The sequence below is a fragment of the Camelina sativa genome, chromosome 15 (genome assembly GCF_030686135.1).
Source record: "Camelina sativa cultivar CO46 ecotype springtype chromosome 15, ASM3068613v1".
In the NCBI taxonomy this organism is placed as follows: Eukaryota; Viridiplantae; Streptophyta; class Magnoliopsida; order Brassicales; family Brassicaceae; genus Camelina; species Camelina sativa.
The window spans coordinates 28,056,760-28,068,893 of record NC_141894.1 but is presented as its reverse complement, the minus strand read 5'-3'; the positions used below and the strand labels follow the sequence as shown (position 1 = coordinate 28,068,893).

General features: G+C 36.2%; 1 protein-coding gene, 1 long non-coding RNA gene and 1 pseudogene across 4 annotated transcripts; 1 reads left to right on the top strand and 2 right to left on the bottom strand.

Annotated features, from left to right (window-relative positions):
* Positions 1–1,324: 1,324 nt before the first annotated feature.
* Positions 1,325–4,933, bottom strand: LOC104747534 (protein NUCLEOLAR COMPLEX ASSOCIATED 4). The gene is made up of 15 exons (XM_010469180.2): positions 4,478–4,933; positions 4,305–4,397; positions 4,150–4,223; positions 3,963–4,024; positions 3,825–3,876; positions 3,589–3,689; positions 3,428–3,489; positions 3,218–3,319; positions 3,072–3,130; positions 2,810–2,984; positions 2,554–2,724; positions 2,268–2,409; positions 1,946–2,003; positions 1,747–1,852; positions 1,325–1,605 (listed from the first exon to the last, which is right to left on the bottom strand). The coding sequence occupies exons 1-15, from the start codon at positions 4,835–4,837 to the stop codon at positions 1,483–1,485; spliced, it is 1,740 nt and encodes a 579-aa protein (XP_010467482.1). The 5' UTR covers positions 4,838–4,933; the 3' UTR covers positions 1,325–1,482.
* A 4,168-nt stretch (positions 4,934–9,101) lies between these two features.
* LOC147927228 (uncharacterized) lies at positions 9,102–10,546 on the bottom strand. 2 transcript variants are annotated; one of them, XR_015582916.1, is made up of 3 exons: positions 9,737–10,327; positions 9,426–9,597; positions 9,102–9,297 (listed from the first exon to the last, which is right to left on the bottom strand). It is a non-coding gene; the product is annotated as an uncharacterized LOC147927228 (long non-coding RNA). The 2 variants fall into 2 exon arrangements; XR_015582917.1 differs by lacking the exon at positions 9,426–9,597 and having other exon boundaries at positions 9,737–10,546.
* Positions 10,547–11,509: 963 nt separating this feature from the next.
* Positions 11,510–12,055, top strand: LOC104748790 (S-protein homolog 22 pseudogene; annotated as a pseudogene). The gene has a single exon (XR_015581420.1). The product of XR_015581420.1 is annotated as an S-protein homolog 22 pseudogene (transcript).
* The last annotated feature ends 79 nt before the right edge of the window (positions 12,056–12,134 follow it).

Here is a 12,134-nt window from a genome sequence, read left to right as displayed (position 1 = left end):
TTTGCATTTTAACTATAAAAAAAAGGTATATATAATAAGAAAATTAAATATAATCAAATACCATTAAACGAGAAAAGATATATAAAATTTTGTGAGTTATCTGAAAAACCTATTCATATTACCACCAAAAAAATTAAAAAATCAACAGTAAATTTATATAAACTCAAAGAGTATTTATCAAAAAATATGAAAGTGGTAATTACTAATTAGGTCAAACATACTTTTTTTTGTCAACGAATGCACTTCTATTACTCAGAAAGGTTGTGGCAAAATAGACTTTTTCTTAATAACATTTGACATTACCGACTGAGGTAATGCCACTACCAAGTCTACCATTAATTATTTTGAGTGTAACGTTTGATGAAAGTGAACTTGTTAAAGTTTCAACAAATTTTGTAAATGGATACAAATAATGTAGAAAAGAAAAATTATAATGCAAAGTGGTGCTGTGTGCGTGCCTAGTGAAGTGTTGACTGCACAACCAATATCGTGCTTTGTGCACGATGAAAAGATTGAAATGATGAACGAAAGGAACCTGGGAATAATATAACAAAATTAGGGAGAAACAAAGTGTAATGGCTACTGGCTAAGTCCCATTACAAGGATATAGTTGGGACTTGTGTGGAATCTCCACTGAAATTGGACCATATTAAAAAAAATTCTTCATTTTCCCTATGATGGAACAAAATATCCCGTTGTGATTATTAGATGTAGGTAATATTATTTATTTATTTACATTTTTGACTACGGGAGTTTGTAAATGTTTGGCTTGTTATCATACTGTGTGTAAACTCTTTTGTATTAGTGTTTTAGTTAATGAACAAATCTTTTTATAAATCTGTTATGGTATTATAAACTTTATCTCACTCAAGTTTTTATTTATTAACTTCTTTTCTTTACTCGAACTAAATTCAAAGCTATATTATTTCGTCGAATCATTAAAGTAATGCTTAGAGACTTATAGTGAACACAAAAAGTCTTGTAATGAATAATATCTCATCAGTTAACTGTAATCTACATAGGTAAAAGCATTTGGACTGAAAAAAAGACCAAATGGTACACAAGATGACAAGAAGTGTTTGCACACGGTGGGTTGTATAACCTGAGGTTGCAAATTTACGCCTTTTTGTAGCAAAAACCAAGACTTTAGTACGACCACGCTTGGATTAGATTTTGCTCACCCACTTTGAATTAAACATTTACTTTAGATACTTTATCAGTGTATGGACTCACCAAAAGGAGTGTGCTCAAGAGCAAGCAGGAAGGAGTATCTGAACTTATAAACTATTTTCCTAATCGACGTTCTTATGAGAGTGAACCACAATACTCGAATAAAGAATTTCTCGTAAATTTATGGGTAAACATTCAGATTCAGTATCACAAAACCAAAACTGTTTCTGATCGATCAAAACTACAAAATTTGTTAACACAAAGTCTTCGAATAACCCGCAGATTAGCTCATGGGTTGGCGAAGCTTTCAAATCAGCATTTGCCTTCCTCTGGCGGAATGTTGAATGTCCACCCCGGAAAATCTGAATCCTCAAACAGAGATGTCGGAATCGCTTTGTAGAACGCTATAGGAACTTGCTTAACCCTTCTCCGAATCTGCCAATTTTAAGATCTCCTCAATTAGTTTCATCTAATGGTTATCGGTTTTGCAACTATAAATAAATAGAAGCCCAAAAAGTCGAGTGATCTTATATTAACAAAAGAGTTGATATCATATGAACCAGAGAGCTGCATTACCTCGTCCCCAAATATGGTGGCATATGAACCAGAGCTAAAATCTTCAATTTTCATTTCAGTGGTTTTCGCTCTGATGGTTAGATCAGTTTCTAGAGATGAGACAAACCTATTGAAAAGTGAAAAGAGGAATCAAGGAAATGACCAAATGTAGAAAAAATTTCAAGTTTCCGGATGTAATCGTTTGGTGAGCAAAATATACCTTGAAACTGGTGGGCAGTAATGATGGCGCAAAGTGTCAATCTCCCAGAGAGAACTTTCTGTAACAAGTAAGTTTCGTTTCCAGTAAAGCGAATATCAATAGTTCTCTTACAAAATGACTTAACAAGATAACAACTTACAGAAAGCAAAACGACATATTGTTCTCGACATTTCAAAACGGTCAAAACTTAACTTTGATCTACGGAACCCGGGGAATCATCGTTTTTTACTGGACAAATCATGATTCTATATGTGGGTGTAATTCTATGCTAGGGGGTGGAAAGTAAAAGTAAAAAATAAAGACTAGAATGATAACGACTTACTTAAGGCACCGGATTTCTTGGGATCACTCTCCTGGTTGTTGAAATAGTCAATACCAAGCTTTCGCTTTTTGCTGGTCTTTGGTTGGCTCTCGTTGTGTTCATCAGCCTCTGCGTTTGATTCATTGGCATTTTCAACGGTTTCCTGAACAAGATTGAACCTATCATTATAAGTCCATGCTTTTTATACATTTTTTTGTTCACTTGTGAGCGAAATTAAACAGAAGTCATTTTCCTATCTGGTAATATGTACTTGGCATTTTCAAGCACAAACAATGATAGGTCGTACCTGCACAAGATGGTTGATTGTAGGATTTCTTCGTAAAAGGTTGTAGATCAAAGCCGTTATGACCAACGATCCCGCGGGAGGAATGGAAAGTGACAACCTGCTTAGTTTCTTTGTGAATGAAGCTGCCAGATATGCTGGAAGCATTGATGATTTCAGGCAAGCATCAAGAAGCTGCAGAAAGCGTTTCAGTTACAGTGGGAAGAAGAACAGATTATAAAGTAATCCGTATTTCATTGGTACTACAATATGGCAATACCTGAAGAAATTTTGCTCGGTGCTTTGCAACAAAGACAGAAGGAACCAGTAACGCATACAGTTTTTCATAAAAGTTCGGATACTCCAAACCATGTTGGGTCATGAGGATGAAGAGACTGCTAAGAGCCATCACACTGACAACTCCCCCAATGTCATATGATTTTGTTAAGAAGTCGCTGCGAAGTATGATGAAACATATGTAAGCGTTTATTGAAGGACAATGACATATATTGAATGAAAGAAGCTTTGGTAAGTATGCCCACCATAACATTGTAGGATTAGATAGATGGGGAATGACTGTCTGGTGAATACTAGCGAGAACCTGGTTATCACAAGATAGCATATTGGTAAGTCTTCGTCCATGTCGTATTTTAGACAAATGGCTGGTTATGAAAGTAAATTGGCTTACCTCCTTGTAAACATCAAGGGGGAGAGGCAGTCTGAGAAATGAAATCCATGCTTTAGTGAACTTCAACTTCATCCTCTTGCTAATTGTCGTCGGAGAAAGGAGCTGGAGTTTTAACAGAATGAAATTACGAGGCAAAAGTGAGCAATTGCATGCCAAGAAGAAAACTTATTCACGGATTCAGTGTATATTTAGCAAACTTGCAAAACTCACAGTGCTGTCTTGTTCCTCAGTTTTTTTCTTTTTCTTTTTCGGTTTCTCACTACTACTTTCATCTGCAAATACTAATAACTCTTTTAGCAAATTTAAACACATATTGGAGTCATCTCCACTGAAATGGAAAACATATAGTCAAAAAGCTCGGAAACAATCACCTGACCCACTCCACATCTCGTGATGAGACTTTTCAGCTTGTTTCTCAGGAGGTGGAATTTGGGACAAAACTTGATAGAGCTTGCGAACAGAGAGTTCTAGGCTACAATTCAATAATTTTCCAGATCATCCATAACACAATAACAAAAAAAACAGCTTAAAGATAACATTCAAACAGTCCGAAAGGAAGGAAGAACAACAAATATAAGATATACAACAAACACATACTGATACTAACCTTTCTTTTGGATCATTCTCAGCCTCACTATTCTCGGTCGCCATTCTATCACCTACCAAAATAAAAACTTACATTATGCATCAAGACGATAAAAAACGAAAGGATATCAAGTAATGAAAAAGAACAAAAAAAACCCACCAGACAAGACTGATGCTTCCAATGTTTTCACAAACTTCTCCATGCTGATGTAGGTAAAATAGCTGGGCATAAATCGACATTAAGAGTCAAAACAAAATCCCAAATGAGCAAATAAGAGCAAAGCTAAAGCAGACGAAAGAACATGGAGTATATACATAATTTATGAAGCAAAGGGTTATCAACATACCGGACATCAATGTATTTGAAGTACTTTGAAGTAAGTATATCCAAGAATATCTCAACATCAACTTCAGAGTGAATCTACAGAGACAATACTAAAAACATCAAGCACTGCAAAAACAGTTACTATTTCAATACCAAGTGATAAGATTAACAACTTACAATAGCATGAAGTACTCTCTGGTAGATTGAAGAATGAAACCTTCCAACATTCAAAAGCTTTACAAACTCCATCAATGTTCCCAACACAATTCCCTAAATCAACCACCAAAAACATTTTAGATAACAAAACAAACAACGCTATGATAAGTAAAGTAATGCAGAGAAGAAGATACCCTTAGATCATCTTCTGACTGTTGAGAGACGAGAACATCGAGTAAAAGCTTGACGAATTCGTCAAATTTTGATCTGAGCCAAGCTTTGAAAACAACTTCAGGGTCATCTTTGGTTTTGGTTGAAGGAGTAGACGATGAAGTCGAAGGAAGCTGAGAGAGGAGAGGAGTGAAAAACGATTGGAGTGAGAGGAGCGACTCTACGACGAACTGCGGCGGAGACTCAGGTGTGACGAAGGTGAGAAGGAGAGGAAGGTTATTGATGTGGGAGCGAGAAATGAGTAAGTCGTTTCCTAGTGATTTGAGCTCTTTCAAAGTGTATTTATCTTTCTTCTTCTGCTTATTCGAGAGGATTGACGCCATTGTTTGGTAAGCTTTCTCTGGTTCGTGGCGCGGAGACGGTTGAAGAAGAAGAAGATGAAGAGAGGCACCACAACACTAAAAAAAACCTAACGATGTAATTGCAAACAAGACGGCGTCGTATTTAGTACTCAGGAAATACTAAATTATATTTATGTCCCCAAATTATATAACATATCAAGATTTGGCCCGGATATTTTTTTTCTCTCAATTATAACGCTATACTGTACAAAGAAGGATCGAAGTTTGGAAAGGATAGCTTCTGAAGCAGTGGCATTACACAAATATAATACACGAACATGAACACGAGTATGAGAATAAAATATAGCAACTAAATTGTGAAAAAATATTTGATTTTGTTACTCCTCCAAAACACTACAAAAGTTGGAAAAAAAAAAGGCTCTTCTTCGATCGGTATCTCGATCGATGTTTCCATCTCTGTCTTTTCTCCAATGCTGTTTCTCGGGTTGTTCCTCTTCTTCTTGGTCCGAGTTTTCTTCCTCCTCTTCTTTCTTCTCTTCCTCTTTTTCATCTTCTTTCGGTGGATCATAAGGCATTGGCGGTGGTAATGGTGTCTTCATAAGACTTAACTTGGGGAAAATGTCAGGCCTCCTCCCAGGTTTAGGTCTCTCCCACTCCTAAACAGTATATCACAGCAAAAAGTAAAACCAGGAATTATAAAAAAACATTACCATGGAACAAGCTTTTTCTATTCAACATGAGGTGCTTGCTTCTATAAAGAATATTGCAAGCCATTTGATGCCAATGTATTGAACCTAAGTAGTGAAGATGCAGTCGCTGCAGCAGATCATTGTGCGGAGCAAGGAGCAAGGAGCTGCGAGGGAACATGAGTCATGACTCTACATCTGATCATAGACATATGATGCTCGACAAGGAAGCAGAGCTGACGCGTCATAGTTGGAGTGGCTAAGATGAACTGAAGTTAGAATGCGATGAGCTGGATACGAAGATAAAGCAGGATTGGGAGAGAAGATATTTGGAGAATATTCTTCTTGACATTTAAGGAAAAATAAGGCTTGGGGCGCAAGCAATTGCCGTAAGAGGAAGCTTCGAAGATATTTTTGTTAGGGTTTTGAGAGGCTGAGTTTAAATAGCCTAGGGGTAGCCGCAGAACGTCTTCGAACACTTAGAAACTATTGTGTAAGATTATAAACTTCAAGGCTATCAAAAAAAGCTTAGAAAGTGAGTGTTGTTCTTCATTTAGATCTACACTAGGGGTGTTTAGATAGAAGAGAGAAGAGAGCTGGATCCATAGCACTATGGACATTGGAAGGTGTCCGTCAAACAAGTCATTCATAGCTTTGATATGGAAGCCTGGTTTGCTGTGGAGGATGGTTGGACATAGCCAATGGTGAAAGATGACAAAGGAGAATTGAAGCCAAAAACTAGGAAGCAGTGGAGCGAAGGATAGAAAGCTGAGGCAAAGCACAACTCACAAGTCCTGTCTGTTATCTTTAATGCCTTGCCGTTAACTCAGCTCAACAGTGTTCAAGGATGTGTATCAGCTAAGGAAGCTTGGGATATCCTCCAAGTCACTTTTGATGGTGAAACCGTTGCTGATTACAAAAGTTGTCTGAGCTCTATAGCACAAGAAGCTATAGTCTTAGGAAAACGATACAAAGACAAGAAACTGGTGAAGAAATTTATCAGGAGTTTGCCTGATAAGTTTCAACCACATAGATCTGCTATCGATGTCTCATTAAACTCAGATGAGCTGAACTTCAATCAAGTGGTCGGGATGATGCAGGCATATGAGCTGCAGTTGAAAAAGAAGGAACAGTGCGTTGAACGGTCATTTGCATTGAAAGCTGTTGAAATGCAGAAGGTTGAAGACAGATAGGGTGTTACAGATGAAGAAAAAGTAGGATTGTTGGTGAGAAAATACTTTCCAAAAATGGAGCGAAGTCAGCGCAGAGGAACCTCATCTTTTTCTAAACCTGAATCAGAGAAGGATTCTAAAAAGATTGATAAACAAGAGAGGCAATGTACGGAGTGTGAGGGATATGGACACCTCAGGATGGAGTGTGCCAACTATAAATGGTGAGGGTCGTTGCAATGCTATGAGTGCAAAGTATACGGACACACCAAGGCTGAGTGTCCTACGAAAGAAAGCAGATCCAAGTTGTTTGTCATCTGGAGCGACAGTGAGTTGTACGGCGAGGAAAAGGATGATGAAATACTTAATAATTATGTTGCCTTACTAGGTGTTATTTAAGAAGATGAAGAGGATGATGGCATTGAGACAACTAATAAGATCAAACACACTTTTGTGTTTGATTCAGAAGATGATGAAGCAGATCTATTTGTTGATGAACAAGTCGCTTTGCTTACTTCAAGTCTAATTCAAAAGAAATAGGAGAATGTTGATTTGATAGATGAAAAAGAAGCTCTAACCATAAGGTTGGAAATCTAACTACAGAACTTGAAGAAGAAAAGACTAAGTCACAGAGACTTGAGAAGCAACTGGAAGAACAACTGAGTAACATCAGGATGCTAAACAAAGGAACAAAGGACCTTGACACAATTCTTAGCAGTGGAAGATCTAGTACTGTGAAGTGGAATCTCGACTACCAAGGTAAAGATGGCTCGACATCCACTAGGTTTGTTAGAGGTCTGACATCATAAGACGAGGCTGCTGAAGTCCAAGAATTGTCACACACGACACCTAGACCTTCTAAGGATAACTATAGGAGGACCAAAGGTGTGTTTTCTCAGAAACAATCTTTTTCCTCTTACAGAGCTCCGTTCAGAGTCACTACTAGAACTCAGCCACTTGCTGCATACGGGCTAGCTGGTAATCCCTATTCGTCACAATATGCTTATGGACTAGTTTTCAATATATGTTGCAGTCGGAAGAGCGGATGTTGGTACTATGAAAGTCTTAACCACTACAAGGCTCAATGTTATGAGTTATGCAGCAAAAGACACACCACAAAGTCATGAGACAGAGCAAGCCGCTGTATGTCAAGAAGAGAGATCTATCCTGCAATGTTGCATATGCAGCCAAAAAGATTGGTTTTGATCAGAAGAAATGGTACTTCGACAGTGGATGTTCCAAACACATGATTGGGTCCCACACCAGTCTGTCCTATTTCGAGAATGTTACAGCAGGAAAAGTTACCTTTGGAGATGGTGCTAAAGGCAGTATCAAGGGTAAAGGTGCTATAGGTGGAGGAACACAGCCTAGTCTCAAAGATGTGTTTCTTGTTGATGGGTTGAAAGTTAATCTTATTAGTGTCAGTCAGCTGTGTGATGAAGGTTTAGATGTTACATTTACTAAACGAGACTGCAAAGCTGTTGATCAACAAGGTTCTGTAAAACTTGAAGGCAAGCGATCAGGTAATAATTGCTATATGTAGAAGGCAACAAGCCATTGCTACCATGTGTCTACAGGAACAGACACAGAGCTCTGTCACCAAAAGCTGGGACACCTAAATATACGCCCAATGCTTAAGCTGGAACATCGGGAAGTTGTGAGAGGGATACCGAAGCTTAAGACTGATCAGCACTTTGTGCGTGGACCATGCAACTAAGAGAAGCAAGTCAAGGTTCTCACAAGCCTATTTCTGACATTCGCACTAGTCATGTATTCGAGTTGGTTCATATGGACCTCATGGGTCCCATTCGTGTTCATAGTATGACTGGGAAACGGTTTATTTTTGTTATGGTAGATGACTTCTCTCGCTACACATGGGTCAGATTTCTTCGGGAGAAGTCTGATACACTCGAGTGTTTTCATATTCTTTCATTGCAGATCAAGGGTGGAGAATGGGCAAATTAAGACTATTCGCAGTGATCATGGTGGAAAATTCCAGAATGACATGTTTGATCATTTATGCACAACACAGGGAATTGCTCATCAATTTTCAGCACCTCGAACACCATAGCAGAATGGTGTGGTTGAACGTAAGAACAGAACCTTGCAGGATATGGCCCGAGCAATGCTCCATCGAAACCAGATCTCTCAACACTTATCGGATGAGGCTGTCAACACTGCATGTTAATTATTAATCGTGTGTATGTTCGACCTAGCACTTCTAAGACACCCTACAAACTGTGGAAAGCCAAAACTCCCTCGGTTAGTTACTTTCATGTTTTCGGTTGTGTTTACTACATATTGAACGACAAAGATCAGCTAGGGAAGTAACCGTAAGGGCTCTAATACCAAACTGAAACAACCCGACCCGTACTACTTAATTAACCCCACCAAAACACAATTCATCATTAAACCAGCAACAACCAATAACATGCACAACAAAAAATGATAATATTAATCAACTCAAATACACAACATCAATACAATAACTTTATTAACCAGTCTATCCAACGATCTAACATAATTCTATCCAAGGTTCCATTAACGTAACCATACATAACCATCAACACACAAACGAGACCCTAGATCATCCTCCTCCTCATCGCCATGATTCCACGTCACAAACCTACACACCACAAACAACAATTGAGATGCGTAAGTATTATCACAAATACTTAGTGAGGCAATCCTCTCATCTACTGGGCTATACACACAAGCAACTGAGAAACCAATGTTTAATAAGTAACACCGTACACAATCAAACCAGGAAAAACAAGCATCAGCCGCTGCTGAAAAGATTGGTGTCGACCGACACTGCCTCAGTGTCGATCGACACTCCTCCTTGGTGTCGATTGACACTGACTCCGCAGATCGTTCTTCTCGAAGCCGAAAGTCGCATAACCGCTTCCGAAATCCTTCTAATCGTCTGAAACTCACCCAAAACTCCTGTAAACTCATGAAAACCAACAACCAACCACAAGAACACAAGAAAACAACACAAACAGCAATAAAACAAGCAAAACAAAGGATTCTCAGGCTTAGATCAGCCATGTTCATGCACTCACCTCTTTTGCAGGAAGTTTCTGACCCAAACAGACGAATCCAACACCTTAGAAATCTTCTCCTTCGTTCCTAGCTCTAGATCTCCACTCCACAGGAACAGATCTCTCCAAACCAGCCAAGAATCTCTCCAAAAAACCTCCAAACTCTCAAGAATACTTTTCTCCCTCTCTCTAAACATCGACAAAACAACTTCGCAAAACCCTTTCCGTCGACCTCCCACTTAAATAACCCGGTTATAAGGTTTTCTTTAAACCAAACCAACCCAATTCGATAATTAAATCAATTTAGACAAACCAAAAAAATACTGGTGTCGATCGACACCCATCCCCAAAATCCCCAATTTGCTTCACATGTTACATATAGAATCAAACCGAAGCATATATATGAAGATATTATAATATCAGTAAGATATATAGTTGTATTGTTTTAACATATAAGGTTGTTTTATTTGGTAGAGGCAAAACTGATTGCTTTACTTGTTTTCCATAATGCTTCAAGATATCAAATGACGTATACTTTCATGTAGACCGGTTTATTACCGTAGAGTACATGTTTTTGTAGCGAAAAATAAAAAGGTTAGTTTCTAATATTGGACCTTGGACCTCTTGAGAGTTGTGATTTCTTATAAGCTACTGTAGTGTAAAGTAAATGTGTAAATACTCATCAAAGAGATATACTAACATGGCATATTTTCTCTTCTATTTGGATTGAAACATCGTTAGAAACTGAAAATTTGGAACTAATTGTAATGACTGAAAAATCATTAGCGACTTAAAAATATCAGATTCGATTCAATTGTGGGGACAGGCTATGACGTTTATTGGCTGTCAAGATTATGATTTAATGGAAAATAGATTATATTGAAGATTATGTATGCCAAATGTCACTTTCTAGTTCAAAGTTAATAGTGAATCTTACTTATATTTTAAATGTAGATTATATAATTTTTGTTATTTAATTTTAGTTTAATGGAAAATAGATTATATTAAAGATTATAATTTAATGGAAAATAGATTATATTGAAGATTATTATGTTTGCCAAATGTCACTTTCTAGTGAAAAGTTAAGAGTGAACCTTACTTATATTATAAAAATACATTATATACTTTTTGTAATTTAATTTTAATTTAATAAAAATATATTATATTGAAGATTATAATTTAATAGAAAATATATCATATTGAAGATTATGTTTGCCAAATGTCACTTTCTAGTGCAAAGTTAAGAGTGAACCTTACTTTATTATATAAGATTTTACTTTTTTTTTTAATGTTGAAAGTAACATAACATAATATAGTCTTATTTGCTTTTTACTTGAAATGATGAAAAAGAAAACAAAGAAAGATGTGTCTTTAAGATAAATAGTATTACTTTTATATCTTAAAATTATTTCAGCATTATCTAATTTAGTATTCATTTCTAACTTTAAATGGTGAAATAATTAACAAAAAAATGTACCCTAAAATTATTTTACCATTATGTAAAATTTGAAATCTATTTTATTTAGTATGATGATATTATTAAATTCAATTATAAAATATTATAACCATGTATTTAGAACTAAGAGAAAAGACACATGTCAAAAAAAAGGGTAAGACATGTCAACTCTACAATGCTTCTTTAAAAAAAACCTTATTTGCTATACTAATACACAAAAATTACAACTCTTATTATCATAATTGATATGTTCTATGATGATTTGATACATTAATTATAATTAGCAAACTTATATTAATTGGAAAACATTAAACAAATATAAATATGGGAACGTAGATGTTGTTTATTAATACACAAAAAAATATCAAGTCTACACAACAAAAAGAAATCTAAACATTTAAAAACAAAATATGAAAAATCTCACTATTTTCCTATATTTTTTAAATCTTTGTATTTTTGGTCATGTATCCAGCTCCGGAATTAGGATCTTTAACGAACTCGAAAATAACAAAACCATGTGGATGAGATGTAATTGTAAAGATGATGTTCTAGGTCCAGCAATAATACCAAACGGATGGAATTATACAACTTATTTCACACCTAATTTGTTCGGTACGACGCGTTTTATATGTATTTTAAAACAAGGACCTGAATTTAAACTATATCAGAACTTCAGAGCATTTAAAGGCCATGGCTTATGGGATTGGAGAGCACGAGAAGATGGAATTTATTTAAGAAGAAAATTCTATGGGAGATTTTTTTCTAGAACAGATAATCTGCATAAAGAGCTTGATTGGATAAATTAATCATGAAAGAATTACTAGAATGTTATCCAAAAGTTGATTTATTACTCATATCTATAAATCTTCTAAATATTACTCAAATTTTTAGTGCCCTGGGTGTAATTACAATTTATCCCTTGAGTTTAGTTTTTCGATTTTAAGTAAAAAAAATATAAAATAA

What these genes read in the sequence shown, in the direction of transcription:
- LOC104747534 (XM_010469180.2), bottom strand. Translation starts at nt 4,837, where the DNA reads ATGGCGTCAATCCTCTCGAATAAGCAGAAGAAGAAAGATAAATACACT. An exon ending in CAATCAACCATCTTGTGCAG is followed by an intron (nt 2,410 to 2,553) that starts GTACGACCTATC and finishes AATCTTGTTCAG; the next exon opens with GAAACCGTTGAAAATGCCAA. An exon ending in CCACCATATTTGGGGACGAG is followed by an intron (nt 1,606 to 1,746) that starts GTAATGCAGCTC and finishes TAAAATTGGCAG; the next exon opens with ATTCGGAGAAGGGTTAAGCA.